Source organism: Osmerus eperlanus, chromosome 12, assembly GCF_963692335.1.
Source record: "Osmerus eperlanus chromosome 12, fOsmEpe2.1, whole genome shotgun sequence".
In the NCBI taxonomy this organism is placed as follows: Eukaryota; Metazoa; Chordata; class Actinopteri; order Osmeriformes; family Osmeridae; genus Osmerus; species Osmerus eperlanus.
In genome coordinates this window covers 10,250,792-10,277,545 of record NC_085029.1, presented here as the reverse complement: position 1 = coordinate 10,277,545, position 26,754 = coordinate 10,250,792, and the positions used below count along the sequence as shown (strand labels likewise).

Genomic DNA, 26,754 nt, shown 5'->3' with positions numbered 1-26,754 from the left:
CTGTACTGTGGGGCTGACAACCCTGTCACCCCCACCCTGCTGTACCGTGGGGCTGACGACCCTGTCACCCCCACCCTGCTGTACCGTGGGGCTGACGACCCTGTCACCCCCACCCTGCTGTACCGTGGGGCTGACAACCCTGTCACCCCCACCCTGCTGTACTGTGGGGCTGACGACCCTGTCACCCCCACCCTGCTGTACCGTGGGGCTGACAACCCTGTCACCCCCACCCTGCTGTACCGTGGGGCTGACGACCCTGTCACCCCCACCCTGCTGTACCGTGGGGCTGACGACCCTGTCACCCCCACCCTGCTGTACCGTGGGGCTGACGACCCTGTCACCCCCACCCTGCTGTACTGTGGGGCTGACGACCCTGTCACGATCCTGTCACCCCCACCCTGCTGTACTGTGGGGCTGACGACCCTGTCACCCCCACCCTGCTGTACCGTGGGGCTGACGACCCTGTCACCCCCACCCTGCTGTACCGTGGGGCTGACGACCCTGTCACCCCCACCCTGCTGTACCGTGGGGCTGACGACCCTGTCACCCCCACCCTGCTGTACTGTGGGGCTGACGACCCTGTCACCCCCACCCTGCTGTACCGTGGGGCTGACAACCCTGTCACGATCCTGTCACCCCCACCCTGCTGTACCGTGGGGCTGACGACCCTGTCACCCCCACCCTGCTGCCCTGGTGCTGATTGAAAGACAAGGGGGTCACTCTAAGGGTGAGGACTCCCTCTGCCCACCCACGCAGACCCCGACGTCCTATCTCTCTGCTTCTGGCGTGTGCATCTGCTATGTCTAAATGAACAGTCCTCTGTGGCTCTGTGTTATACAGGCTCTTGAAAATAGAAGGCAGAGTTTCCACATGGACGCAAAACCAAATCTTGCCCATGGTTAGGGGTGGAATGTGGGTTTTTGAGAGTTTCCAGGGGTCTGAACTCAAACAAGAGAACACTAATGAATTGTTGTCAAAGATGTCATCATTGAGGCACCCCCTGTAGTTAGGGTGTAATGTTAACCCTAAAATAACCTGGAACCAAGGACGACATTCAGCCTGTTGAACCAGCGGAAACCTGTGGTTACATGTACTTGAGCTGCTGTTGCTAATAATCTACCACTCCATGCTGTCTGGCAGTACAGTACAGTGCTTGGCTTGGCTGTGTAGAAGGCTATAGGTCTAAGATACCCAACTCTCTCTCTCTCTGTGTGTTCTCAGTTTACCAAGACAGAGCCCTGGGGATGACTGGTAACTTCTGGAGGCCTGTGTCTTCTCCTCAGAGCGACATTCCTCCCTCTGTCATCTCTCCATCACTGGCAGTTGCCAACTGCCGCCAGCCATATTCATGCCTTACATGACTGGGATAAGTCCATAATTGGTTCCATTCCTTTTTTATTAAAAGCCAAACCAGCACTGTTATTAATGCTTCTTGAAGGGTTTGACTGAAACAGAATGTGATGGGGACCATATGTGTGGCAGAGAGACTGCTGACTGCTCTGGACTTACAGTTCAGAGCTGTCCAAGTCTGGATCGACCCAGAGAGACATTTATAAAGTGAACCCTTGTCATCCAATAGCTGTGTTTGGTTTCAAATTTGGCCAACAGACATCACAAAAGGGAAATAACACGACCTGGAGGTCTTGAAAGTATAGATGTGTCTGTGCCAGACAACTCACATCCTTAAAATAAGCCAATTTGTCTGTTTCAGTCGATCGCAAAGTAAGGTAAACTTGCCTTACTTGCCTTATTTCAGTACCTTGTCTGCTGTAACACCGCTTATCACAGACACAACTACACTAAACACCATGCCAACAGTTTTTGGTTATAATTACAGTTCAACACATAGACCACTTCAGTATAAAATGTATATTTCTGCTGACATGTCCCATATGAAAGAGGACAACCTGGTCCAGAAATAGTCCACCACAGCTTTTGGCGTGATGGGAGGTCCGGAGGAGAGGCGGCCATGACGGTCATGTCATGACATTTTAAGGGTCCACTACTTCTGTTTACATTCACACCCACCTGAAGGGCCCAGTGTCACACTCTCACACAGTCGACAAAAGCCATTGCTAACCCACACATCACATGCATACGTACCGTATGAAATCAGCACATAAGCTGTGTGACTGGGTTATTGAATGGCATTATTGTAATCATGCCGTGGAACTGTGTCCAACGTCTCACCCTCTTTAGGGACGAGGGGGGTTCTGGAATAAAATGGACTCATTGTTCAGGGGAACATGTGCAATGGAGAAATGAAAGCTTCTGTTTCATATATTTTCTGAAAACATAATTTAACAAATGTGTGTTCATACTTATTTGGGGCCGAACATCAAAAGGCTCGTTTTGTTGAGAAAATGAAGACGTTTGGGGTCAAACTCAGAGCAGGATACTTTTTCCGAAGCCGACTCGGTCGAGGAAAACCTTAAGGTTGTGTTCTGAAGGCTTGTCGGATGGAGACGAGCTGCAGAGTGGTCTTTCATGTTGCAGAATTACGGCTCTGCTTTCTTCACTCTATGTACGACATATGGAGAGAGATGTCTCTGGCTAACATTACACCGACAGTTGCTGTATTTCAAACTGGAGTTTTGTACAAGCAGAAAAAGTTGAAGAAAGCGTCATGCAAATTTCTGTCTCTCACTGTCACTACTTGAAAATAAGCATATGGTAAAACACACAAACACACACATACCCACACACATACAGACTCTCTGTCTCTCTCTCACATACACACACACACACACACACACACACACACACACACACCACTAACAGTATTTTATGATGGACATTAAAGACAATACGCTCCTGTGTAACTCTCACAGGAACCCCCTCCTAAACATGCCCCTGACGGACTGCAGGTTATCATTATGTAGGAAGGCCAAAGCTACATTGATGGGTGGATGTCAGACGTCATGCAGCAGCGTAACATCTCTGAACCTCTCTTACTGTGGCGCTCCTTTTCATCAGCAGGTTATTAGGATGCTTCAAGGCCTCTTTCTGGAGTTCAACCAGCTTTCCTGGACGTGATGGAAAACAGACTGAGGGCATTGTTCTATCCGGGCGCTCGGCTGGACACACACGACACAGAAACACACACACACACATTTATCCATGCATAACACACACTGGTGGAAACATGATTACACAATGCACAAACTAGTTTGATGTCTTCCACTCGCTTTCCATATATACTGCGGTTGCTGTTTTCATGCTTAAATGTCCAAACAGTAAAGTACGTTAGAATGTATTTATCTGATTAAATAGAATGATTCTGATTGCTTCAATTTGATACCAATAGCAACTTGCAATGCTCGTATTCAATTACAATGCAGCACAGTAATTCTGGTCTCATTCCAAACAGTAGTCCTATTGTTATTGGTGTGTGTGAGTGTGGTTGTGCATGCATAGGCTATTTGTGTGTGTGTGTGAGTGTCTGTATGTGTGAGTGTGTGCGTGAGTGTGTAAGGGTTCAAACTCTTTGTTCCACCTGTAACCTAGCACCTGAGAATGTAGCTCCTTTGCATAGTTCTTGAATTGCAAATCACAACCATATTTGTTGCTGGCCTCCATTCAAATTAGAAAAGAATTAACCTACTTTCTACTTGTTTCTATTCTCCTGTCATAACACAGGTATCACCCTACACCATATACATGTAAAAAATAACAACAACAAAAAAAAAACAAGTGTGAATTCGCAATAGCTGTGACCAACAATGCACCAAAGGGTGGGGACATGTTTGTGGACCGCCCAACCACCTGACACGCTTTGTCACTCAGTACAACAGCATGGAGGGAGATCTCTAACATGACCTGAACATAAACATGCATCACTATGTCCTGGTCAAGTGTTCTGATCTCTGTGGAGAAATCTGCCTTAGATGCCGTAGGGAGATGTGTGACATGGCTGTCCTTTGGGAGAAAGAGATGTGCAACGCGGTTGATTGATAGTTCAGAGGTCGCCAGACCACACAGGCCCTCCCTGCTGTGGACTCATGGGGGCCGACCTCATGGCCACCCAATCACAGCACATTCCATCAGTGACCCTGTACGTTTTAATGTATGTCCCTGCTTGGTTCTTAGAGAGTCATGTGACGTAGAGTATAAACCATGCATGCAACCAAAACCAGACTTTGCTTGATTTATTTCATGTCATTTTCATGGTTTGTGATCAATGAGGGGTTCTGAAGGAACTAATGAATAACAAATTGGGTTTGGTTATAAGTAATGAAATTAGAATTTGTAATTTGTGTTTTGAATGTCTGGCCAAATGATAAATGGGTTTGTCCTACCAGGTCACATGTAAACACCATGACATTACATTAGGATGTAAAATACCCATGGTTGTATTGATAAATCATTAGATCTCGTATATAAAATAATCTTCTATTTGTCAATCATTGATACTGTACACGTACCTTGAGCGTGTACCGCACAGTTCACTTTAGTACATGCGATTCATGCTGTTTAAATACTACACAGATATTGTTGTCAGAAAGAAGCATAGCAAAGTCTAAATTCCATTGAAAAGCCTTTAATTTAGTGGCATATCGTTTAGGGGATAAACAGTGCTGAACATGTTTCTACCATACAATCTTCATCAGAATGAAAAGGAGTTTCCTAAAATCAACACAGCCAGGATTCTTACCTCATAACACAACCAGGGATTACCGTATCCATACAGAGCCTGACTGACAAAACCTGAATGAAGTTTTTGGTTACACCTTTTGATATGCATTCAGCTGTGTAACACACTGTATCACATGTCAACTCAGGCTTAAGGTATCAAAGCAGCTTAGGGCATCTGGCAGAGCGAGGGAGGGAGGATACTGTCATATCTCCCACAGACACACCCGCACGCACACCTGTACACACACACACATACACCTGCACATACACACACAAGCACATCCTACCTGACAGGTAGCAGGCAGGCTGGATCATTAGGCCTTAACCCTCAGATGGGACTATATCTTTGCCTGAGGCCCACTTCTGTTTTTCTGTGAAGGGAAACACTGAGAACATCATGGCTCCAGAACGGTTGGCCTTTGCCAGTTCCTACTACTTTGATGTTCTCAAACTAGAATGCAGGTGTAGTAGTCTAAGCCTTCCAATGTTAGTAAGTTAGATATATTGTTACCATTTGTCTTCCATGTTTGTTCAGCTGCCTGTTGGCATGCTGTACTGAGGTGATGAATGTATTACAATAGCAGAGTATAGGTTACTCACTGTCTGAACTGGCTATAATTGGCAAGACCATGAACTCATGCTTTGAGAGGTAAGACATTACATAAGGTCATTACATGAAATAGTTGTCCATATGTTGGCCTGTTAATAAAGTATAAGAAACAAAAATATAGAGCTAATCCTAATATGATAAGACACCGGACCCAGTAAATTTGGTGGAGGGTCAATTAAGTAGGCCATATGAAACAGTGAATTTGGAGGGTCATTTAGGTAGGCTATATGAAACAGACACATTTTCTCCTCGCTACTCCTGTCAATCATGGACGGGGTCAAGAGTGCCTCTCGGCGTGGATGCTCGAGCGGCTGGCGTTTGCCGCGAACATCCTACGCTAGCTGGAATCTGAGCACCTGTCAGAGGCCGTCTGGTTTCAGATAACCATTTGGTAATAAGAGTTAACTCTTATTAGTCCACAAAGTGTTTATAAATGTTCTGTGACACTGCTAACTAGAACCTACTCTAATTACTGAACCCGTTTATTTCACCCCAAGTCACCCCATTGTCACATCCTTTAAAGAACAGGTAGGTTACTGTACTAGTATTATTTAACATCTTCCTTGCTGTAGCTAGCCTACTGAACTGTTGCTAACTAGTTAGCTCTAATATACAGTAACGTCGCTTGGAAGCCAACAGTATTTTTATTAAAACCTCAGCTGTGACTTAATATTGATACAACTGCAGTCATGTTTATCTTCTGCCAATACTAACATAGGTCTAACAGGACATTGAAATCACCGAGATGTCTTACAACGCACTCGCCGCTCAAAGTTTTGTTGCTATTTCGGAGTTGCATCCAAACACTTTACATCCGGTGAGCCAAACACACTTGCCACAGTTTAAAGTGTTTACCAGTTTTTAAGCAAGTAGAACCAAAATAAAAGCACATTGCAGCTCCAAATAGTACCATCAGTAAAAAGGCCATGGGGCCGTGCTGTAGAGTTGTCAATCAATATTGAAATTGCTTCCTGTGATCTAAGCTTGATTTTGATATCTTTGTCTGTTTTTCAGAGAGTTGCTGGTGTAATTATTGGAAAAACTGACGTCAAAAGCTTCCCAGACAGAAAAAGTAGAGATGACACATTTTCACGGATAACTAGAAATGATAGGCAATGTAGAAATGGATTATAAATGGATTGTCCTCCACATCTCCACTCATCAGATTTACACAGAAACCAAAAACCTACTAAAGACTACCCTGTTTATTCTCTTGACACACATCTGAATGTTTCTTGACTTGCTGACTACCACCCTCTGCTGATAACTTTGTGAACTACCCTAGTTCTCTGAATGAATATGTAACTTTTCTATTTGTGTGCATTAGATATTGGCTTTGACAGATTCACTTTTGGCTTCACCGTCAAAGACTCTGTCGATTACTTCATCAATGTGACGTCATGGGGTGGCGAAGGCTACATCAACAGTCTCTCTGGCAGCTTCAGTATTGGAGACTGTGGTCAGTATAACTATATGCATGTTTCAACAAATCCAATTACATCTTTGAATAAAAAATAAAAAGAGATATATCACATTACCCATGTCGTATCACAACACCCATTACCATTCAGTTCATGCATATACTGAATCCTGTACTGTACACAGCATAACATCATGTCTTCCATCCTAAACAGTCATAATTGAAAATCCTCTAGTTGCTACTAAAGATCCTGACAAGGAGGATAGATTCTGCCCTTCTACTCCAAGGTAAGGAGAGTACCTTGCCGAGAGACTGTCTTGCTAAAAACACCCCAAGCTTTAACGTCACACTGTGCCACCTCTGGGGGACATAACCACCTGACCTGTGTGGTCAGTTTCTACAGGCTGCTGGTGACAGAGGCTCACTCCCGGGTGACTCTCTGCGCCGACACGGAGGCCATAGAGCAGCTGCTGCCGCTGCTGCACCTGCCTGTGAAGGACCCCAGAGACTTCTACTCCCTGGGGGACATCGTGGCCAACGGACAGAGTCTGGACGGGAGCGTCATCAACATCCTGGCCGCCGTGAGATCCGTAAGAGCGGGTACCACGGTTACCGTGGTTACCGTGGTTACCGTGGTCGGGTAATCTCGGGCCTTCTCCGTGACAGGAGAATGTGAGGGTGTAGGGGTCCTAATTTTATTTCATGTTTTTTTTTTTATCCAAAGCGATAGAACAAATATAGAACCAGCACATCTACCCTTGGACCAGAGATAATGGCTGGAGTTCCATGCGATATGTGGAGCTTCTCACTCCAACAAGCACATTTTTGGCAGTGTATCGCAAATATTACAGGAAGGACCTACTGTACAGTAGAGGGAATAGTACTTCTGCGCTCTCTCTCACCCTTCCAGATTGGAGAGCCAAAGTTTTTCACCACGTCAGACGGTCGCAAGGGACAGAGGTTGGAGGTGAAGCTGTTTGACGACTGCGTCCCCTCCTTCTCCTTGGTCTGGTGAGAATGGCGGATCTCTTTATTATTATGAAGTACAATGCTGAATGTAAGCAGAATTAACGATCTCTGGTGGCACTTGTCTTAGAAGTAGCCACCTATATACAGTACCAGTCAAAAGTTTGGACACATTTTCCCTTTCAATTGAATGGGAAAGTGTGTCCAAACTTTTGACTGGTACTGTACATGTCATGTTATTATATTAGTTGCCTGGCGCTGGAACCCAGGTGTATTTAATGTTCGGCCTGTTCTTATATGTCTGTTCTTCTGCCTGATCTTACTTTATTTTAATTATTTCCTTCTGCTCGTCCCACTTGACCCCCCCCCCCCCCCCCCCACACACACACAGCTGGGATAGGGAGGCCATACAGCTGGTGCAGCGCTTGCTGCCCAGAGAGACAGGTAGAAACTAGTGACCCTGTATACTCTGGGACTTGGAAAATCCCCGAAAGTAACATCACTGACTGCCTCTCCCTCTCTGAAGTGCTCTTCGTCTCAGACGCACGTGTCGGTTTCGACAGCTTCCGGAACTGCATGGCAGCCACGGTCAACTCCAAAACCATCGTCACCGTCAACCCTGGTGAGGATCAGGGACCAGGCCATCTGAGGTTAACACCTGCAGGCTGTCAGCCAGGGCAGCCTGGTTACCTGAGTTCCTGTTATGGACGCAGTCTAACAGCCTGTCCACTTTGCTGTGTTCCGCCAGACACTAAGGAGGCCAGCCTGCTGTTCAGCTATGCTAAGGAGCTGTCTGACTCTGGGGCTCTGGAGGAAGAAGTCAGGCCAGGAGATGTTCTTGGTGGGTCTCAGGGAAGACTAACTTACAGTGTTCATTGCTCGGATTGCAGGATTCATGGCTCGTTCATCACTGGCATGGCTTTAAATGCCAGTAGCCTCTGCCATAGATTAGCAGGAGTGTGCTTGCACAATAAGAGGGCCTAGCTCAAGAAAGGGCCTCCTGCCCTAAGGGCCAGTCAAGCCTTATTCAATTATTTAACTATAAATATATGACATGTTGCTTGATATTGAAACGTGTGGATTTGTGGCCCACTGTCCAGTGGAGTCCATCAGTGACGTATACACAGTCAGTGAGCTGAAGCTGAGAGCCCAGGAGAACCCAGAGGGCTTCTGTGGGATCACCTACAGCTTCATCTCCAAGCTGGACCTGGACTCCTCTGTGTCCAGGGTCATTAGGAGCAGGTGGTGGGTATCTCAGGGCAACAGTGACACACCGAGACAGAAGAAGTATCTGTCTGTTACATTTCATCCAGATCTGAAATGATAAATCATAGATGTGAACTGAACACCCTGACAATGGTTTCAGCAAACCGAATGGTGAAAACCCTATAGGTATCTGCGCTTATATGTGTATACATCTGTGTAAATATGCCTGTGTGTATATGTGTGTGTGTGTGTTTGTGTGTGGATGACATCAGTTCCAAGTGCAGGTACCAGGTCAGTGAGGACCTGCAGAGCTGCAATAACCCATCCTGTCCAGCAGGGGGCCAACCGCTGAGCATCACCACAGGGTTTGACCTGCTGGTTGATGTGACTGACCACACTGGAACCCTGCAGTCCTGCTACCTCAACAGCACTGCCGCAGAGAAGACCCTGGGCTGCACCGTGAGTCAGGGTCATGGTCAATACAGAGGACACAGAACGACTGTGTTCTGAGGTTTGTGTTCACTCGCAGACAGAATGGCATGTCTTTTGTTTATGTCCGGTTGCAGCCTGAGGAGTTTGCCAGTTTAACTGATGACGAGCGAACGGCCTTGAAGTGGAGGTTCCTCTTGGAGAGATGCAAGATCTACCTGAAGGTGTTTAAAAAGGAGAACTCAACTATTGCAATTTATATGATCTTTTTCAAAGACTAAATGTAGATAACATAACAAATATATGTTCTTCCAGATCCTTCCATCTCCTAAGTCCAGGAATGGTGTCAAAGGGAGTGTGCTGGCCTGTTCTCTGGCTGATCCTGGGGAGGTCAAGCAGAGCCTGGCTGCAGGCCTGCAGTAACTGTTACCAGCCCAGTCTGTGTCTAGTCCAGTTTGGTCTAGTTGTGTCATGTGTGTTGGGTCTATAGATTGATGGCTAGTATCTCAGTGACTAATAGTAACTCATAAAGGACAGTACACATATTTGAAATGCTGTTTTGAGAAGACTTGCTGAAAATGTCAGCATTTATAATTTTCTGTATTTTTATTTCTGTTCATATTATTTTATGCATGAAATGTATGCATGAATTGAATACTATATTGCGTATGTATTGTAAAATATTAAGTTTTTATTAAAATATTTATTTAATGTATTTTTCAAACAAGTGTCATACATTTTTAACAGAAGGAAGTCTCAATGCCGTCCGATCTACCTACACTACACTGAGTTCACTAACGGTGGGGAGTAGGAACCATAACTGCATTTCTTGTCGCAGGGAGGAACAATTAAGACAGCGTACGACTGTTTCTACAATAAACACAAGGTTGGCTGGTACATTTTCTCATGTCAGACTTTCTCCATTATTTACTTTTACAACGTGATTTAACACCGCATATTGGAGGTGAGATGACCAGACATTGGCTTTGAACTCGTGCAATGCACTGCTCGCTTGCAAAAAATGGCTCAAGCTAGCTAACTAGCTAGTACGTTATCTCTGTCTAGTTGGTTTTATTGACACGTACATTTGTAAATGCTTCTTTCCTGCCAACATGTAAATCATAATCGTTAGCTGCCTGTCTGCATATTAGATTGCTAGATCTTGTTTTTCTGTTATGTTTCTGTTCCCATAGTGTGAACAATACGATGTCATTAGTGTGTGCTGTTTTGAAGGTAGGTTTGCATTGACAGCAGTCAAGCATGAATGTGAACCAGGGTACGGTGGGCAGCGATCCAGTCATCCTTGCCACGGCGGGATATGACCACACAGTCCGATTCTGGCAGGCCCACAGCGGCATCTGCACCCGCACCGTGCAGCACCAGGACTCCGTATCCTTTATTACTTGAGTGTTACTTGACTTCTTTTGAATGCAGTCATACTATTGACTGTGACAGATCCTTTCACATTACGTCATTGATTACAGTAACATAATAGATGCCATAGCTGCATACCTGTGTGACACGGCTTCTCTTAACAAATCTCCAGCAAGTAAATTCCCTTGAAGTTACCCCTGACCGCAGTATGATTGCCGCTGCAGGTTTGTTACAAACAGCCAATATCCCCTTATCATCATCGTGATTACAACTGTCCTCAACAGTCTTCTGTTGCAGGTTATCAGCACATCCGCATGTACGACCTGAACTCCAACAACCCTAACCCTGTCATAAACTACGACGGCGTCAGCAAGAATATCACCTCAGTCGGCTTCCACGAAGACGGGCGATGGATGTACACAGGAGGGGAGGACTGCATGGCCCGCATCTGGGACCTCAGGTACGTGTGTGTTTTTGTGTGTGTGTGTGTGTGTGTGTAAAGACTTCTTTGAATGGTCCTCCTCCCCAGCTGACCCCTGCTCTGTCTCCCAGGTCAAGGAACCTCCAGTGCCAGAGGATCTTCCAAGTCAATGCTCCCATCAACTGTGTGTGTCTGCACCCTAACCAGGTATGCAGTGCCTCGTCTCCACGCTTGGAGGAGAACTGGTGTCGGGTTAAATGATCTCTTAGGCACTGGAAAAAGAACCATTTAAGATGCATGAAATGTATAAGTCCTTCACCTCTAGAGGGAGCTATAGCTCTCTGAATGAGCAAACCTAGCAGATGTGTAGCCGGTGTGTATCGGTTTAAACTCACTCCTCAAGTATGTAAACAGGCCACCCGCGTCAACGAATAGCTAGCTTTTCGTTGGCGTAGCTGGTAGGGGTCATGCTTGGGAAGTCAGAGGTGGCGTGTTCGACCCCAGTGAGGGGCGAACATCGACCCGTATACCTCTGAAGGAGCAAGACCACGTCGGTTACAGATGCATCACCAGCATTTCCTCCCAGAGTCCTAAAATCACCCTCTCAGTCATTGACTTTAGGCAACCTTTCTAAGAATGCGTAAGATACAGGTCCCTGTGAACCTAAGATGACCCTAGTGAGTAACGCAAGTCTACGTCCTGCTCTCCAGCTGAGGTGTTTCTCTGTGTTTTCCAGGCAGAGCTGATTGTGGGCGACCAGAGTGGAGTGATCCATATCTGGGACCTGAAGACAGACCACAACGAGCAGCTGATCCCAGAGCCAGAGGTCTCCATCAACTCCGTCCACATCGACCCTGACGCCAGCTACATGGCAGCTGTCAACAGCTCGGTCAGTACACTGTGTGTGTGAGAGGGTGTGGGGGGCGGGGGAATGTAGGGGAACAGGTGTGTGTGTTTACACCAACGCCTGCCTCTCTCTCCCCAGGGAAACTGTTACGTGTGGAACCTGGCCGGGGGGATGGGCGACGAGGTGACACAGCTCATCCCCAAGACGAAGATCCCAGCACACAAACGCTACTCCCTGCGCTGCAAGTTCAGCCCAGACTCCACGTGAGTTCACCTCCGAGCCTCGCGGCGCGGCCATAATTGTGGGCCCAGAGTAAAACCCTCGCAGGCAGGCACCGAATTGTGGTACGTAGTAGCTGATATTGAGGGTATTGACTGGTGTCACCTCTCCACCCTCCAGCCTGCTCGCCACCTGCTCTGCCGACCAGACCTGTAAGATTTGGAGGACGTCCAACTTCTCCCTGATGACGGAGCTGAGCATCAAGAGCAACAACCCCGGGGAGACCTCTAGAGGCTGGATGTGGGACTGCGCCTTCTCTGGGGACTCCCAGTACATCGTTACTGGTCAGTGTTGGCTTGACCCTGGCTCGTGTGTTTACGCAACTCCTTGAGATCAAGCCCCCATAGAGCTCCCGCAGACATATCATCAACAGTGGGTCAAGTGGGTCAGGTGTCATCCTCGGGTTAGGTTTCCTGGATAGCTGCGTGTTTGTTGACAGTTGATAAAAGTTGTAAATATCTACAATATACACAGTGTCTTGTCATAGGGTCCTCTCTGTTACCTCGGACACTTCTCAATTTGTAACAAATGTAAGAGGGACTCTTAATCCACATCCTCCCCTCTCTCTCTCTCTCTCTCTCTCTCTCTCTCTCTCTCTCTCTCTCTCTCTCTCTCTCTCTCTCTCTCTCTCTCTCTCTCTCTCTCTCTCTCTCTCTCTCTCTCTCTCTCTCTCTCTCTCTCTCCCCCCCCCCCCCCCCAGCCTCGTCTGACAATCTGGCCCGCCTGTGGTGTGTGGAGACGGGGGAGATCAAGAGGGAGTACAGCGGACACCAGAAGGCCGTGGTCTGTCTCGCCTTCAACGACAGCGTCCTTGGCTGAGCAGGGGGAGGAGAGAACCTCTGGAGGAGCCGGGGGGGGGGGCTGGAATGGTCGCCTGGCCACGCCACACCGTCTCCCCTGAACAGACTTGTTTGGATGGTTATTATAACCCAGACCCATGTCAGTCTGTGTGAGTCTCACAGCTATCAGCTGCATAAAGCTATTGAAGTCACTGATCATGTTTTATCATAAAAGCGGGCTAAGACGGTTTTATTCATATTTATCCTGAGGACCAGATTTCACCAGGCTGAGGACATGCCTGCGTTTATCGTTGTTTGTAAAATCTAATAGTTAGTTTCACTCATGCTTCAACACCTGAAGGTTGAATGTTTTTTTACAAATATTTGACTATTCTGTTAGTGTAAGATATGTCAAGATCGGGAAGACAACAATTTTAGAGTGGTTTTACAGTATTCCCACCAAGATCTTATCTTTGTGTAATATATTATATCCCCTTTAAAATGACTTATTATGGCTAATACTCACTCACTGACTATGTGCCTCCTTTGAAATCAAATTTCTGAATGGAAAACATTAAAGTATGACTCCTGGTCAGTGGTCACCCCTATCCACGTTAGAGATATGAAATATGGAACGCCAGGTTGTACACAACAGTCCTTTATTGGAGAGACCAGACGCTCCACAGAGAGCTTACACAAAATGACTCGTCAGTTGTGGGTTACAGGAAATGGAAGCGGGCTAAAAGGCGGAACCTTTTAGAACCTAATCTCCAAACGCTGCCACAGAGGAAGGTATTAACGTGAAGGAAGTGATGATGGGGGCTCTGCTGATAACATGACAGGTTGCTTCCTTCTCTCCTCTCCAGGTCTCTGTCTTTCACTCTCCCTCTTTCTCAGAACAAAGCCAGGACTAGAGACTAGCGGTGGTGGATGCAAACCAATTGGCTGGTTATATGACAGGCAGTAGGGAAGGAGAGGAGGCTGGCTGGCTGGTTATATGACAGGCAGTAGGGAAGGAGAGGAGGCTGGCTGGTTATGTGACAGGCAGTAGGGAAGGAGAGGAGGCATGGCTGGCTGGTTATATGACAGGCAGTAGGGAAGGAGAGGAGGCTGGCTGGCTGGTTATATGACAGGCAGAAGCGAAGGAGAGGAGGCTTGCTGGCTGGTTATACGACAGGCAGTAGGAAAGGAGAGGGGGCTGGCTGGCTGGTTATATGACAGGCAGTAGGGAAGGAGAGGAGGCTGGCTGGCTGTTTATATGACAGGCAGTAGGGAAGGAGAGGGGGCTAGCTGGCTGGTTATATGACAGGCAGTAGGGAAGGAGAGGGGGCTGGCTGGCTGGTTATATGACAGGCAGTAGGGAAGGAGAGGAGGCTGGCTGGCTGGTTATATGACAGGCAGTAAGGAAGGAGAGGGGGCTGGATGGCTGGTTATATGACAGGCAGTAAGGAAGGAGAGGGGGCTGGATGGCTGGTTATATGACAGGCAGTAAGGAAGGAGAGGGGGCGGGATGGCTGGTTATATGACAGGCAGTAGGGAAGAAGAGGGGGCTGTAGGGAAGAAAAGACTGAGGAAGACGTGCTGGCAGGCTGGTTATGTGGCAGGCAGTAGGAAAGTGCAGGCAGACTGGTTCTCGCTCTTCTGAGAGTTTTTTGGAAAGCTGGCACTTGGGCTTAGCCGGGATGAGAGGGAGGTTATTGTTCCCTGATATTAACTGGTATGGAATGTTGCTCCTAGTGAGGAGAGGAGCATGGGGGGAGGGGGGGGATCACTCTGGCAGGTAGTAGAAACACACAGAGACACAGATGTTGCTTGGGAAACAGATGTCAATGCAGAAGTAAACCAGTCTCTGTTTCGCTGGGCCTGCAGAGAGAGAGAGAGAGACAGAGAAGAGACAATCACTAAGTTGGTGGTTTAGTAGTTAAGACACCCATCCAAACACAAACACCCCTCCAAAATGTTGAAATGATGTGCTGTGTTACCTGCTCTCTGAGAATACTTAACAGCACTGGCGGTGTTACACCGCTTGACTTTTTCCTCAGTATTTTGTCTCTGATGAGTGTTCCATCTACTTAGTGTAGCAGTAGATTGTACAGATAGTTACTGAGGATAATGTTACTGCCAAAAGTGATTGCCAAAAGCCTCACTCAGGGGTCAGGCTGCTCACTTACTGTGAACACGTGATGTCGGGTAAGGTCTAGGTCAAATCTAAAAGGGTTGTTTTCCATCTGGTACACGTGGACTTGAGAACAGGGTGTCCTGGTGGCATGTGGTCTCACCGTCTGCTCTACGGGTCCAGTAGATGGCGCTGTTCTGACACAGGGCCTGGAAGGGCTGCTCCAGGGAGGACGGGTCCACCTGCCGGCCCCCCAGCACCCCCAGGAACTCAGTCTGCCTCTGGGTGTGGTTCCCCGACAACAGCAGGTGACTTTCCTGTAACACATCACTGCTGTAGTGCTCTCTTAATGGAGAGAGACTGGTCTGGGGAAATGAAACATCCCTCTTTCATTGGATACCATCATTAGCCTAGCTGTCGAACAACCCTCATATCAGTGAGCATGGGAACAGTTTTTCTCCTAACTAAATGAAAAAGTGATGTCATGTTCAACCAGTGCAATGGCAAAAACCTTTTGAAATCGTAAGAAGTAAGATCAAAAGAGCCCAGATATGATTATTCAAATGCGTATAAAAGAGGTTTGAGATGAGTCATTGGCTTGAAACTGGAGCAGTCGTGACTTTGGCGCTATGGAATCTCTCTTTCTCGCTCTCTCTCTCATTTAGCACAAAGCCTGTTAGTAATTGCAGCGTTTACACTGCAGATGGGGCGGATAGGGGAGAACTTTCAGAGTGGTTCTGCCCGACCGGGCCCTCTAACAACCTGCCGTTGAACTGCGTTCTGAAGAGCTTTGTGTTGAAGGACACAGAGATTGGGCGCACCAGAAGGGCCATCTGTTTAAAGCTTGGATCTAGATGACCAGCTTAATGACCAGCATCAGCAAATGGCCAGGACACACAGGACGCTGGCTCTATGAGACTTGACACTCTGAGAGAAAGTCCTCACGCACAAAACACTTCACCAGTGATTTCTTTACTCCCCATAGTCCTGCACAAAAAAAACCTATGAAACACTTTCAGTTTTGGCAGAAACCTCACATCACCGTCACTTGACACACAGCCATCTATGTAACTGAAGTCCACACATAATCACAAGCTGGGTGAAGTCAGACAACGGCTTGTTTAACTTGGGTACTCTACTACAGAGAACATGAGGTCATGGAGATCGCAATAATGAACCATGATTGATATTCCAGCTTGAGAGAGCCCCTCAATGAGGTGAACATGGTTGCATCTGATATGGGTCTGCAATATCCTCATGAGCCTTGCTCTGCTGAAACCAGTCTTTACAATGACTTCAGATCCATCTATATTCATTAGCGGAGCAGAGAGGGCCTCCCCACATCTTAGACTGTGAGGGAGAGGAGCTCTCCTTTTCTTAACCAGCAAAGCTCAACTTTAAAACCCTGAAAGCCCCCAGACAGATTGATAGACAGAGTGCCCATTGTGCCTCCGGGCCTGGCTCTTGTCACCCCTCCACCTTCCCCCCCCATCCCGTAAGGAGATCCAGGAGAGGGAGAGAGTTAGGCTTGGAAGACTGGGAGGGATCAGATGTGCTGAGGAATTCAGTCATGGAGGAGAGGGACTTTACGCTTGCTTGGTTCATTTTCTCAACGTCTTCATTTCTCTCTCACTCTTGCTCACTCTCTCGATTCTTGGCTGGGGAGAAGGTTAAGCACCAGTCATGGTAACTACCTTTGCCAGTTCACACATTAGCACGAGGATGACTGACCAGTGGTGCAAAAGGGCAGACTTTGAGAGGAGTCTGGCGATCAGGTGTGCGTGGGTGGCACTATGTTCTAATTCAGTCAAGGCCAGAACAAAACAGATTCAAAACAAATAAGCATACGTTTCCAAAAGTGTTGATGCCAAGTGAGAAACTTGCTCTACCTTCTTTGTTGAGTCCAGGAGGAGAGAATTCATGTTTTCATAATCTGACTTCTCCATGTTGCGGAGGAAGCATGTCTCCTGGTTATCAGGCTTGTAGCAGACCACACCCTGGGAAAAAAACAATTGGAGATCAAACATGGAAACAGAATAATCCTAGAATAGCTCTGAAGCACTGCTCTGCTTTCACGTCAGTTAACCCTCGTGCTGCCTTCGGGTCACATGACCCAAAGGTTCATAACGAACCATCATTGTGTTTACCCAATTTTACCCAATACAAAAACAAATAAAAATACTTTTCTTTTAACCTTCGCAATGTGGGGGGTCTGAGACAGCCCAACGGTTAAAAGAAAATGCTTCACTTTGTTTTTGTATGCGGTAAAGTTGTCGCAATACGATGGTGGGTCACAATGACTGATGGGTCAGAACGACCCGAGGAGAACACAAGGGTTAACACTGTGTTAAATCAACCAAACACTGTTTGTGGCACTGAGTTGTAAGTATGAATGATTGAATGAACCAGGCTAGTGATTGAATAAACCAGTCTAGATCCGTTTTGTTCATCAACCATGTCAAAGACATCGTCCAATGCAGAGAAAGAGAGAGAGAGAACGAGACCATCACAATGATAAATACTAAAAAATAGATAGCCTGCTAATGCTAACACAGTCCCAGTGCACTCACGTGTTTGATGTCAAAGAGCACGGTGGAGGTGTGGTTGTTCTGTGAGCTCACAGAGATTGTCACCAGGTCGTTTTGTCGGTCCACCAGAGCTGATTGGTTGACCAGAGAACCAGTCAGATCTGGCGCTGTGATCCTGACGACCTGGAGAGACTAGAACAGAGGGAACATGAACACACACTCTACAGTACATGTGTGTGAGCTGTGTGTATGTTACCCACAGAGGTCATGTGTGTGTGTTACTTGTGAACTGGTACAGATGTGTGAGTTGTGGGTGTTAGCTATGTTCATGTACAGGTGCATTCGTTTTGTGCACCTGTGTGTGCTGCTGTGACAGCCCTAAGTGTCCCGTCAGACTCAGGGCTATGAGCACCAGCAGTAGAGTGGCCGACACGATGGCCCAGAATGCTTTGTGGGGGAACTGGGGTGACACAGTTGGTGATCCATCCTTACAGAGACAACACACATCATGATAGTTCATGTCTACATACTATGACTTTAATCATCTTGCTGAAGAACATCCTCAAAGTTCCCCTTCACTGGTTTAACAGTACACACTCACAAGGTAGGACTGGTATTTCTAATGGTATATATGGTCTTTATTTATTTATATTTTTATAATACTTATTGCTCAGCTCCAACATTATCAGGCTGAAGGTTTTAACTCACCTAGGAGCCAAAACAAGACTACACCAAAGCTAAATTAATTTTCTTGAGAACAAGACAACGTTCATTTAGGAGTTCTTGCAACATCATTTCGATCGACTACAGAAGCTGAGGTGAGTGGGGAGGTCTTACCGTGCATGATGAGTCCTCCAAAGCGGTTTGTGAACGTTCCCAACACCTGACCATCCTGTGTCGCGTGGCTCTGCTCCTCTGTCTGCGCCCGTCTCTCAGCTAGCTGCATGAGGCTGTGGACATGACCAGCACTCTGACTCAAACGGATGCTCCGACACACACCTGGCTCTCTGCTCGCTCACGCTTTCTCCACCCTTTCCTTTTCCCCCCTCCCCCTCCTTCCCTGTCCCCCCCCAATCCCTGTGTCCGTCTTGCCATGCCCTTCCTGCCTCCCCCCTCATAAATCCAGGTGGGCCATTCTGCAGCTCACCTGGCCAACTTTTCTCTCCCTCTCTCTGTTTCTCTCCTCCCTCCTTCCCCCCCCCCATCACACAGACACACACGTGACGACTGAAAACGTATTGGCTGACTGGACCTGCCCAGACAATGGACAAAAGGCTAAGGAAGGAGAGACATGTTCAGCCCTGTGGAGAGCCTCTGTCATCCCTGTGGAGTGGTGATAGAAGGCCTGGCCGCTGCCATGCTCCGCTGCTGACAGACCAAGGTGACTATACGACCTGCTGCGGTCATACAGGAGACTGCGTCACATGCTGGAGTGAGGAGAGCTCAGCGCCCTCGAGGACCAACTGTACGCTTAAGAACGTTCATATGAAACACAGAAATCAGCTCATGAGATCATTTAGTAACGACAGGGCAAGCTTTGACATTGTAAAAGTATATTTTAATTAATTTGTTCAGTGTTTTCTGTCAACTTAAGTCAAGGTAAATACTGTTGTCTGCGCCAAGGAAAACTGTGGATGGCAAGTTGACAATTACATGCTGGATAGACATTAAGATATGGATAATGGATTATACTTTGTGTGTTAAATAAACTGTTATTACAGTACAATATTAAGTAGTCATTGCAACTGACATGAATATTGTTGTGCATAACTATGACCTGCTATTCACTGCTGTTTTAACATTATGTTAGAGTACACTTGAGCAGGTGAATACAGTATATCATGTAAACGGTTAGACTGAAAACAAAAGATACAGACACTTGGTTTTCTTCATTATAGCAAACAGTTATTCCTGATGAAGTATTGTTAAAGAGCTCTTCAAACATGTAATTAAAACACAATTTCCATAGACATTCTTTTAACTGAGAATAGGCTAGAAAGAGTACCACTCATTTGGAAAATCTAAAACACTCAACTGGCACACGTTGTCCCTGCCCACCCCCATGGCAACGTTGCATCAGAGGGCCCATTGCACCACAGGATGTATGGTCTGCACAATCCACTTTTACACAACTTCTCTGTCTAATCTCGGATTACACTTTAACAACGATTCTTCAAAAATATAGTTTGGAGATTGTTGATTTGTACAGTTATCTATCCATAGCTAAAATAACTTTAAACAACAATAAATTACATTAGTGATTAGTTTGATTGATGCAGTATGTTATTAATATAGCTGTCATTTGAGTGTGTACCATCCTAAACAGTTTGACAATTTGAAGCCTTGAATAGGGTCTTGAAATAGTTCTACACCTACAGTCTTGCACCAGTAACACACAGAGCCTTAAATGTTGATTCACAGATATAGTCATAGATATATATAGTGAAGCCACACATTAGGCTAAAGATCCACATATGATGCTCTGTCCACACTAAGATCCACATATGCGGCTCTGTCCACACTGGTCATCCAGAGGAAGTCCCATGTGACCAGACTGAGGCGTGGCTGAGAGGTGGAAAAGGCAGGTGCCAGGACACTGGAGGGAGATGCAAGGAGAGTGGAAGAGAATGGGGCTTCATTCTCCTTGTCTCCATACAGGTGGGAGGCTCTTCCTGTGCCACACTCAGGTCCTTAGCTTCCTGCCGTGAGACAGCGCTCTATCCCTGTAGAGCTGGGAGGAGCTCGGCGATGCTGTCTATATAGTAGTCAGGCACCATGCCCTGCCTCTCCTGGCTGCCGCTCTCCAGGTGGGCCTGGGCGTCGGCCACGGTGCTGACCCCCGTCAGGGTGAGCAGGGTCTTCATGCCGCAGTTGGAGCCCAGCTGGATGTCCGTGTCCAGCCGGTCCCCCACCATCAGACAGCGGTCCCGATCCAGGCTAAACTGCTGGGCCACGCAGTCGAACATGAAGTGGTTGGGTTTCCCCACGGTTTGGGCCTGGCGCTGGGCAGCTGTTTCTACTGCCTTCAGGATACAGCCGGTTCCTGGAGGGGAGGAAGGGGTGAAATGATCATCTGTGGTTTACTCACATAATGATTCTCTGAGTCAAATTTTCACAGCACACTGACAGAAGCGATGGGAACATGAGGTCCTGACAGAAGCCCCCCTACCTGGCACAGCCTTCCCACCCTCCAAGGGCAGCCTGGTATCCGTGTTGGTTCCTACCAGTAGACAGGCAGGGTTGCTGAGGTACTGCATGGCCCTGTTCAGCTTTGTATAGCTGAAGTGCTCGTCAAAGCCCACCACCACTGCTTTCACATCAGGATCTAGGGGAACGTTGGCCCAGTCTATCTGGACTCCAGATATTGGGTCGGGCCCCACGCCGGTCTGACTGATCCCGACCTTCTCCAGTTCGAGTCTCATGGCATTGCTACCTACAAGGTACACTTTTCCATTGAGCTTGCAGACGTTTTTTAGGTACATTGCAGAGCAGTACGCAGTCCCGAAGACTTCATCCTCGGTCACGTTGAATCCCATCAGTGTCAATTTTTCTGCGTACATCTTTCTAGTTTTGGTGCTGTTGTTGGTGACGAAATATACTCCTTTTCCATTTTTCTTGAGTAGATTAATTACGTCCGGTGCACCTGGAACAACCTGGTTTCCTCGCCAGATGACACCGTCACAGTCAAAGAGTACGTTATCCACGGTGTCAAGCAGTTGTTTGATCAGTGGACCGCTCAGGCGGGAGCATTTAGACAGAGCCATTGAAAAAGCTACTACTATTAGCTACTACTTGGCTGTCAGTTAGTGTCCAAAAATGGGCTGGTCTACTACACTTGTTAGCGTTAGCATAAACTACCCACGATGTTAAAATCGGTCGATACTCACAACAATTAGAATAGCATCGATCGTCTCTGCAGCACTGATGATTAGTCGTGTCAAATATGTCATTGATTAAAGCATGATTATTATTAGTGCCGTATAGTTGTGCAAGACGAGTGCTGACCTTAGCACTGACTGCTTCTAATCACTCGGAACATGTCACCAGGCAGAGACATACTTCCGCACCGGCTTAAGGGACATTTTCACTCTCTTCCGGGTTCATATCTAGGTTGATCCTATGTTCATTCGTAGGTTAGTATTTCTGAAATACTGCTTATTTTTAGGACCGGTAGGTCATTTTAGGAACTTATTTTCCATAGTTTGAAATTCAACGAGGCTTTTCCGTATTCTTTCACCAAAAACAGGGAATACTAAAACGCCACACATTCAATAAATAAATACAAGTTTATATTCACCCACCCCATGCCTCAATACTTATCGATATCTTATAAAATACAAAACAATACTTAAATCTAGCAATCGTCCTATGAGTCTCAGGTGTTTCTTAATTGTTTTTCTTGTGAGTGGGACTGAACGGAGAGAGTATCTCCCATAGGTTCTTGACGACCCCCCTGCTGTAGAAGAACCTTGTGCAGTGTTCCGGTCGGGGGCCATAGAGGTGGTTAACATGGCCCTTCACTTCACCCTACAGCACCTGGACTCCCCAGCATCCCACACCAGGATCCTGTTTGTGGACTTCAGCTCTGCCTTCAACACCATCATCCCCGCCCTGCTTCAGGACAAGCTCTCCCAGCTGAACGTGCCTGACTCCACCTGCAGGTGGATCACAGACTTCCTGTCTGACAGGAAGCAGTGCGTCAAGCTGGGAACACAAATCTCTGACTCCCAGTCCATCAGCACCGGATCTCCTCAGGGCTGCGTCCTTTCCCCTCTGCTCTTCTCCCTGTACACCAACAGCTGCATCTCCAGTCTTCCGTCCATCAAACTCTTAAAGTTTGTGGACGACACCACCCTCATTGGGCTCATCTCTGGTGGGGAGCCTGACTATAGGTGGGAAGCTAACAACCTGGTGACCTGGTGTCATCAGAACAACTTAGAGCTCAATGCTCTTAAGACAGTGGAGATGGTTGTGGACTTCAGAAATAATACTGCCCCACAGGACATTGTGGCCGACTCATCCCACCCTGGACACACTCAGTTTCAGCCACTACCCTCCGGCAGAGGGCTGCGGTCCATCAGGACCAAAACCTCACGCCACAAAAACTGTTTCTTCCCATCCGCTGCTGGCCTCTTCAACAAGGCCAAGGGCTCACACAGACTTTAACACTTATCTGCACAATGACACCTTGCCATATTTGCACTATGTTCCATATTTGTATTTCTGTATGTATATATTGTATATTATAGCTATTTTATACTTTATATTTTATTTTACATACCTTTCCTCTTAGTATTTGTTAGTATTAGTTAGTTAGACTTTGAACCTTTAGTATAGTTAGACTTGTTTAAACTTACACCACTTATTTAAGATCTATTCCTATATGTTGAAAGTATGCACCTTCTTGCCAAAATAAATTCCTGTGCAAACTTTAACGGCGATTAAAACACTTTCTGATTCTGATTTATGTCTACCTACCAGGATCTCTCCAGATACACAGGGTGCAGCCAGGCTGGTCAGAGTGGTACCCATGTCCCTGCAGTAGCCAAACACCTCATAAATGAACTCAGTATATGCATACAAAGGAGGCTTTTTTGTTTTCTTTCACCAAAAACAGGGAATACACAAACTCCACATATTCAATAAATAAAATAGTTTTTATTCACCCACCCCATGCCTCAATATCGATATCTTATAAAATACAAAACAATACTAACATCTAACAATCGTCCTAAGAAAGTCTCAGGTGTTTCTTAATTGTTTTTCTTGTGAGTGGGACTGAACGGAGAGAGTATCTCCCATAGGTTCTTGACGACCCCCCTGCTGTAGAAGAACCTTGTGGAGTGTTCTGGTGGGGGGCCACAGAGGTGGTTAGGCGCAGTGGGGTGGCAGTGCTGGCAGGCAGAACCTCGGAGCTTGTACCACTCATTGGAGGTCTGGTTGACCAGAGCCAAGTATGAGTGAAACAGGAAGTAGCTGGCCAGCAGGAAGCAGACAAAGACCAGGAAACCAAGCATGAAGACAATCCTTGGGAAGGTCAGGAACAGATGCTGGAGAGGGAGGGAGAGATGCATAATGAACCTGTATTTAAACATTGGGGTCCTCCATCTCGTTGATGTCTTACGTCATCGCACTTGAAGGAAACGTTCAAAGTTCTCAGATAATCCTCTTCCACCCATTCTTCCTCACCTGTATGATGAAGGCAGTCCCTGCCTGCTGATGCTGCCCTTGCTGGTCCAGGTAGTGAGCCCTAAGCAGCCCTGACCTAAGCACCGCCTGCAACAACATGTCCCCCGTCAACACCGCCATGGAGCCCGCCATGCCGCACACGCTCAGTAGGTACATCAAGAAGTAACGGGTGTTCTGGGCCCCAACACAGTTGTTGACCCAGACACAGTGGTGGTCGAAACGCTGCACACACCTGTTACACACTCCTGGAAACACACAAACACAGGCCAGGGGAGAACAGACAATGGCCGGGTTTCCCAGATTCGTTAAGAAGTTCTTAACGCTATGAGCTTCTTAGGAGCGTTCTAAGAGCGTTCTAGAGCGTTCTTAGAACGTTCCTAAGAAGCTCTTAGCGTTAAGAACTTCTTAACGAATCTGGGAAACCCTGCCAATAACAGTTATCTAAGCCACCAGGATCCAATAAGTGATGATTGGCCACTCATTTTAAGCTTTAAACACAGTCCAGATTCATTCATGTGGGTCAGTAGTCAGCCCAGTGAATCAGTGAATCAGGTCTGCTCTACTTACGACAGTGTTTGGATCTGGCTGGCTTGACCAGCTGGCAGGTGGGGCAAGAAACTCCAGGGTGGAACATCATCCTGTCATACGGGTACACCTGCAGCTGGACGGCATGCTTCCTCCTGGTCACCGTGCCTACCACGGGGTCAGGAAGATGTGCGGTTTGATAAGATTTTTCATTGCATCCAATGTCTCTGCTAAATGTCAGTGTGATTAACCTAACTGAAATTCATTTGATTGGTGAAGTGTCAATTTTCATGCGGAAGTGGGAATTCATACATTTATGTTGACCTACCGGGATCTCTCCGGATACACAGGTAGAAGAAGATGGATTTGACAACCAGGAAGACATAGGGTGCAGCCAGGCTGGTCAGAGTGGTGCCCATGTCCCTGCAGTAGCCAAACACCTCATAACTGAACTCAGTATAGGCAGCCCCTTCCAGCAACAGGTGAAGGTAGATAAACATGTTGTTCCTTTGGGAGATTAAACAAAAATCAATCTATGCCCTCAAATGAATTGACCAGTGTTAGGGTAAAGTCCTGATTCAGGATGACACAATCTATTCTCCTCCTTCACAAACAAGTGAGCTGGGGACTTAGCCAGACCCACCGCTGATGAAACAGCCTGTGTAAAGTCCTTTGAAAAAACCTCCGGAGCCATTTTGGTGTCCAAGGTGTTAACACCTGAAAAGCAAAAAGGAGAAGCATAATCTGGAATCAGTCTATCGGTCTTGGTATCCTTCAGCGTTATTACAGCGTCACACTGTGGCAGTTCTGAGAAGTGCAGAAGTCAGAGTAGCAATCATTTTACCCGAGTCACTGAGTTGAGTAGTAAGCCAAAGGGAGTTTGTTGCTGACCAGAATACTTGCAAACCAGGGCAATGCACGCCAACACCACCACAACGTAGATAGCAAACAGGGTTAAAAAATCCATCGGTCAACCTTAAAAGTCAGTGGAGAAAAGAACGGCGTGTCACCAGTTAAACCACGTTAACTAGCTAATTGTCAACAAACAACGACAGAACTGTTAGTGCTAGCTGGCACTAACTGATACAATCGAATCAAATTACTGTTCTGTAATTCAACTCCCACAATAAAATACATTGGCAGAGATAGCAAGCTAGTAAAATCTGCAATCTAGTAAGTCTGCCTGGCAGCAACAGGTGTGTCCACTATGGCTATTAACAATCATAAAAGCTAATATGCTAGCTAGGTAATGATTTCACTGTACACACGACTCTGTATATAACTATTGGCAGCGATTTAGCTGGCAAAGTTCTGCTGTTTCTCACCCCAATAGCTACCCTTGCCTCTGACCTTTCAGGCAGGTTTTAATTTTCATAACATTATTTAGTGTGTATATTGAAAATGTAGCTCCCTACCAAGAACTGTACACAGTCCCTTTCCGGTTTCCTCATTCTCGCCCATTCTGTTCTGGAAGCATTGCTTTGCTTTACTTCCTTAGCATGTTGCTATCTAATCATAGCAGGCAGTCGATAGGGTATTCCAATGCTAATGCTACTAGCGGGAAGTGGAAGTACAGCATGCAAAGGGATAAACAGTGCAACAAGCATGTTAATTACATTTACTAATTACATTAGTAATTTAGTGCATCACAGATTATGGAAAATATGTTTTTGCGCATTATGAATAATATTTCAGTTATATTCTTCTACTTAATACCTATCACGGAAACACCGAGCCTCCAAACAAAGTGGGGACGAAAAATTAGGTTTACTAAGAATTGCCTCTGACTGAACATCGAAACAATGACAACAAAGTCTATTCTAAGCAATGTTTCATATGTTAATTTGGCAACATAGACGTTATGACTGTCTGGTTATAGATTCTCCTGTGTGTTCCCCAGTGCTGTTACTCGGCCACTCAAAGTCTGTAAGATACATTCTACAGGTCTTCAATACACCCGATGGATCTTGTTGCTGGGCTTACCTGCTTGAATTTTCAAACAGTCCCAGCACTCATGTTACAGTGTCCACAAGGTAGCGCAGCACAGAAGGACTTGCTCTTCGGGATGAGAGGAGTACAGTAGCCTATTAACACCTGGACTGTAGAAGACTACTGTACATGATATAAGGTATGCTTATAGGTATGCTTACATGATGAGTATTCACAGTCTACTAGTGGCTAAACACTCCCAAAAAGACTGATGTGCATGTTCAGTGGTTGGCTAAACTTGCTACCTAATTACTGTCATTCACAACACATTGCATTATCTGCTATCTAAAATAGCCTATTTCTGTCTGATGATAGTGATGGTTGCTATATGAATTCATTCTTGCAAGTTTGTTAAGTTTTATTTGAATCAGTTAATGCAATTCCCATATGGGAAATGGGAACTGTAGGCCTTTCCCACTCAGTAAAAGAGTGGTTTAGCCA

At 46.5% G+C, this 26,754-nt stretch overlaps 5 protein-coding genes across 13 annotated transcripts; 2 read left to right on the top strand and 3 right to left on the bottom strand.

The window, feature by feature from the left end:
• Nucleotides 1–5,600: 5,600 nt before the first annotated feature.
• meiob (meiosis specific with OB-fold) lies at nt 5,601–9,981 on the top strand. The gene is made up of 14 exons (XM_062475064.1): nt 5,601–5,773; nt 5,964–6,062; nt 6,260–6,317; nt 6,573–6,704; nt 6,880–6,952; nt 7,060–7,255; nt 7,576–7,676; nt 8,023–8,075; nt 8,158–8,253; nt 8,380–8,472; nt 8,732–8,876; nt 9,110–9,296; nt 9,404–9,490; nt 9,582–9,981. The coding sequence occupies exons 2-14, from the start codon at nt 5,991–5,993 to the stop codon at nt 9,687–9,689; spliced, it is 1,401 nt and encodes a 466-aa protein (XP_062331048.1). The 5' UTR covers nt 5,601–5,773; nt 5,964–5,990; the 3' UTR covers nt 9,690–9,981.
• A 74-nt stretch (nt 9,982–10,055) lies between these two features.
• Nucleotides 10,056–13,406, top strand: mlst8 (MTOR associated protein, LST8 homolog (S. cerevisiae)). Of its 6 annotated transcripts, none has more exons than XM_062475218.1 (9): nt 10,056–10,152; nt 10,500–10,655; nt 10,813–10,864; nt 10,938–11,100; nt 11,193–11,268; nt 11,798–11,950; nt 12,047–12,171; nt 12,308–12,471; nt 12,888–13,406. In XM_062475218.1, the coding sequence occupies exons 2-9, from the start codon at nt 10,527–10,529 to the stop codon at nt 13,004–13,006; spliced, it is 981 nt and encodes a 326-aa protein (XP_062331202.1). In that variant the 5' UTR covers nt 10,056–10,152; nt 10,500–10,526; the 3' UTR covers nt 13,007–13,406. The 6 variants fall into 6 exon arrangements, with proteins under 6 accessions (XP_062331202.1, XP_062331198.1, XP_062331199.1 ...); XM_062475214.1 differs by having other exon boundaries at nt 10,084–10,230; nt 10,504–10,655; XM_062475215.1 differs by having other exon boundaries at nt 10,088–10,230.
• A 1,211-nt stretch (nt 13,407–14,617) lies between these two features.
• bricd5 (BRICHOS domain containing 5) lies at nt 14,618–18,532 on the bottom strand. The gene is made up of 6 exons (XM_062475220.1): nt 18,448–18,532; nt 17,966–18,097; nt 17,653–17,802; nt 16,972–17,079; nt 15,246–15,399; nt 14,618–14,829 (listed from the first exon to the last, which is right to left on the bottom strand). The coding sequence occupies exons 1-6, from the start codon at nt 18,499–18,501 to the stop codon at nt 14,735–14,737; spliced, it is 693 nt and encodes a 230-aa protein (XP_062331204.1). The 5' UTR covers nt 18,502–18,532; the 3' UTR covers nt 14,618–14,734.
• A 614-nt stretch (nt 18,533–19,146) lies between these two features.
• pgp (phosphoglycolate phosphatase) lies at nt 19,147–21,673 on the bottom strand. Of its 2 annotated transcripts, XR_009931911.1 has the most exons (3): nt 20,780–21,673; nt 20,101–20,653; nt 19,147–20,070 (listed from the first exon to the last, which is right to left on the bottom strand). XR_009931911.1 is itself a non-coding variant. In XM_062475042.1 (2 exons), the coding sequence occupies exons 1-2, from the start codon at nt 21,372–21,374 to the stop codon at nt 20,328–20,330; spliced, it is 921 nt and encodes a 306-aa protein (XP_062331026.1). In that variant the 5' UTR covers nt 21,375–21,673; the 3' UTR covers nt 19,147–20,327. The 2 variants fall into 2 exon arrangements, 1 of the variants encoding a protein (XP_062331026.1); XM_062475042.1 differs by having other exon boundaries at nt 19,147–20,653.
• Nucleotides 21,674–23,248: 1,575 nt separating this feature from the next.
• Nucleotides 23,249–25,894, bottom strand: zdhhc4 (zinc finger DHHC-type palmitoyltransferase 4). Of its 3 annotated transcripts, none has more exons than XM_062475451.1 (7): nt 25,740–25,894; nt 25,169–25,299; nt 24,968–25,041; nt 24,653–24,831; nt 24,367–24,492; nt 23,800–24,044; nt 23,249–23,660 (listed from the first exon to the last, which is right to left on the bottom strand). In XM_062475451.1, the coding sequence occupies exons 2-7, from the start codon at nt 25,289–25,291 to the stop codon at nt 23,364–23,366; spliced, it is 1,044 nt and encodes a 347-aa protein (XP_062331435.1). In that variant the 5' UTR covers nt 25,292–25,299; nt 25,740–25,894; the 3' UTR covers nt 23,249–23,363. The 3 variants fall into 3 exon arrangements, with proteins under 3 accessions (XP_062331435.1, XP_062331436.1, XP_062331437.1); XM_062475452.1 differs by having other exon boundaries at nt 25,650–25,771; XM_062475453.1 differs by lacking the exon at nt 25,740–25,894 and adding an exon at nt 25,508–25,633.
• Between the last annotated feature and the right edge of the window lie 860 nt (nt 25,895–26,754).

Coding starts and splice junctions, on each gene's coding strand:
- meiob (XM_062475064.1), top strand. CDS start 5,991: ATGTCTTACAACGCACTCGCCGCTCAAAGTTTTGTTGCTATTTCGGAG. Junction 7,677..8,022: donor CCCTCCTTCTCCTTGGTCTG/GTGAGAATGGCG, acceptor ACACACACACAG/CTGGGATAGGGAGGCCATAC. Junction 8,877..9,109: donor AGGGTCATTAGGAGCAGGTG/GTGGGTATCTCA, acceptor GGATGACATCAG/TTCCAAGTGCAGGTACCAGG.
- bricd5 (XM_062475220.1), bottom strand. CDS start 18,501: ATGGTCAGGTGTTGGGAACGTTCACAAACCGCTTTGGAGGACTCATCA. Junction 17,803..17,965: donor TGTCACAGCAGCACACACAG/GTGCACAAAACG, acceptor CCTCTGTTCTAG/TCTCTCCAGGTCGTCAGGAT. Junction 15,400..16,971: donor TCCTGGACTCAACAAAGAAG/GTAGAGCAAGTT, acceptor GATGTGTTACAG/GAAAGTCACCTGCTGTTGTC.
- pgp (XM_062475042.1), bottom strand. CDS start 21,374: ATGGCTCTGTCTAAATGCTCCCGCCTGAGCGGTCCACTGATCAAACAA. Junction 20,654..20,779: donor GGGTGGGAAGGCTGTGCCAG/GTAGGGGGGCTT, acceptor CCTCCCCTCCAG/GAACCGGCTGTATCCTGAAG.
- zdhhc4 (XM_062475451.1), bottom strand. CDS start 25,291: ATGGATTTTTTAACCCTGTTTGCTATCTACGTTGTGGTGGTGTTGGCG. Junction 24,832..24,967: donor CACAGGCTGTTTCATCAGCG/GTGGGTCTGGCT, acceptor AATCTCCCAAAG/GAACAACATGTTTATCTACC. Junction 23,661..23,799: donor GGACTGCCTTCATCATACAG/GTGAGGAAGAAT, acceptor CTCCCTCTCCAG/CATCTGTTCCTGACCTTCCC.
- mlst8 (XM_062475218.1), top strand. CDS start 10,527: ATGAATGTGAACCAGGGTACGGTGGGCAGCGATCCAGTCATCCTTGCC. Junction 11,269..11,797: donor TGTGTCTGCACCCTAACCAG/GTATGCAGTGCC, acceptor TGTGTTTTCCAG/GCAGAGCTGATTGTGGGCGA. Junction 12,472..12,887: donor CTCCCAGTACATCGTTACTG/GTCAGTGTTGGC, acceptor CCCCCCCCCCAG/CCTCGTCTGACAATCTGGCC.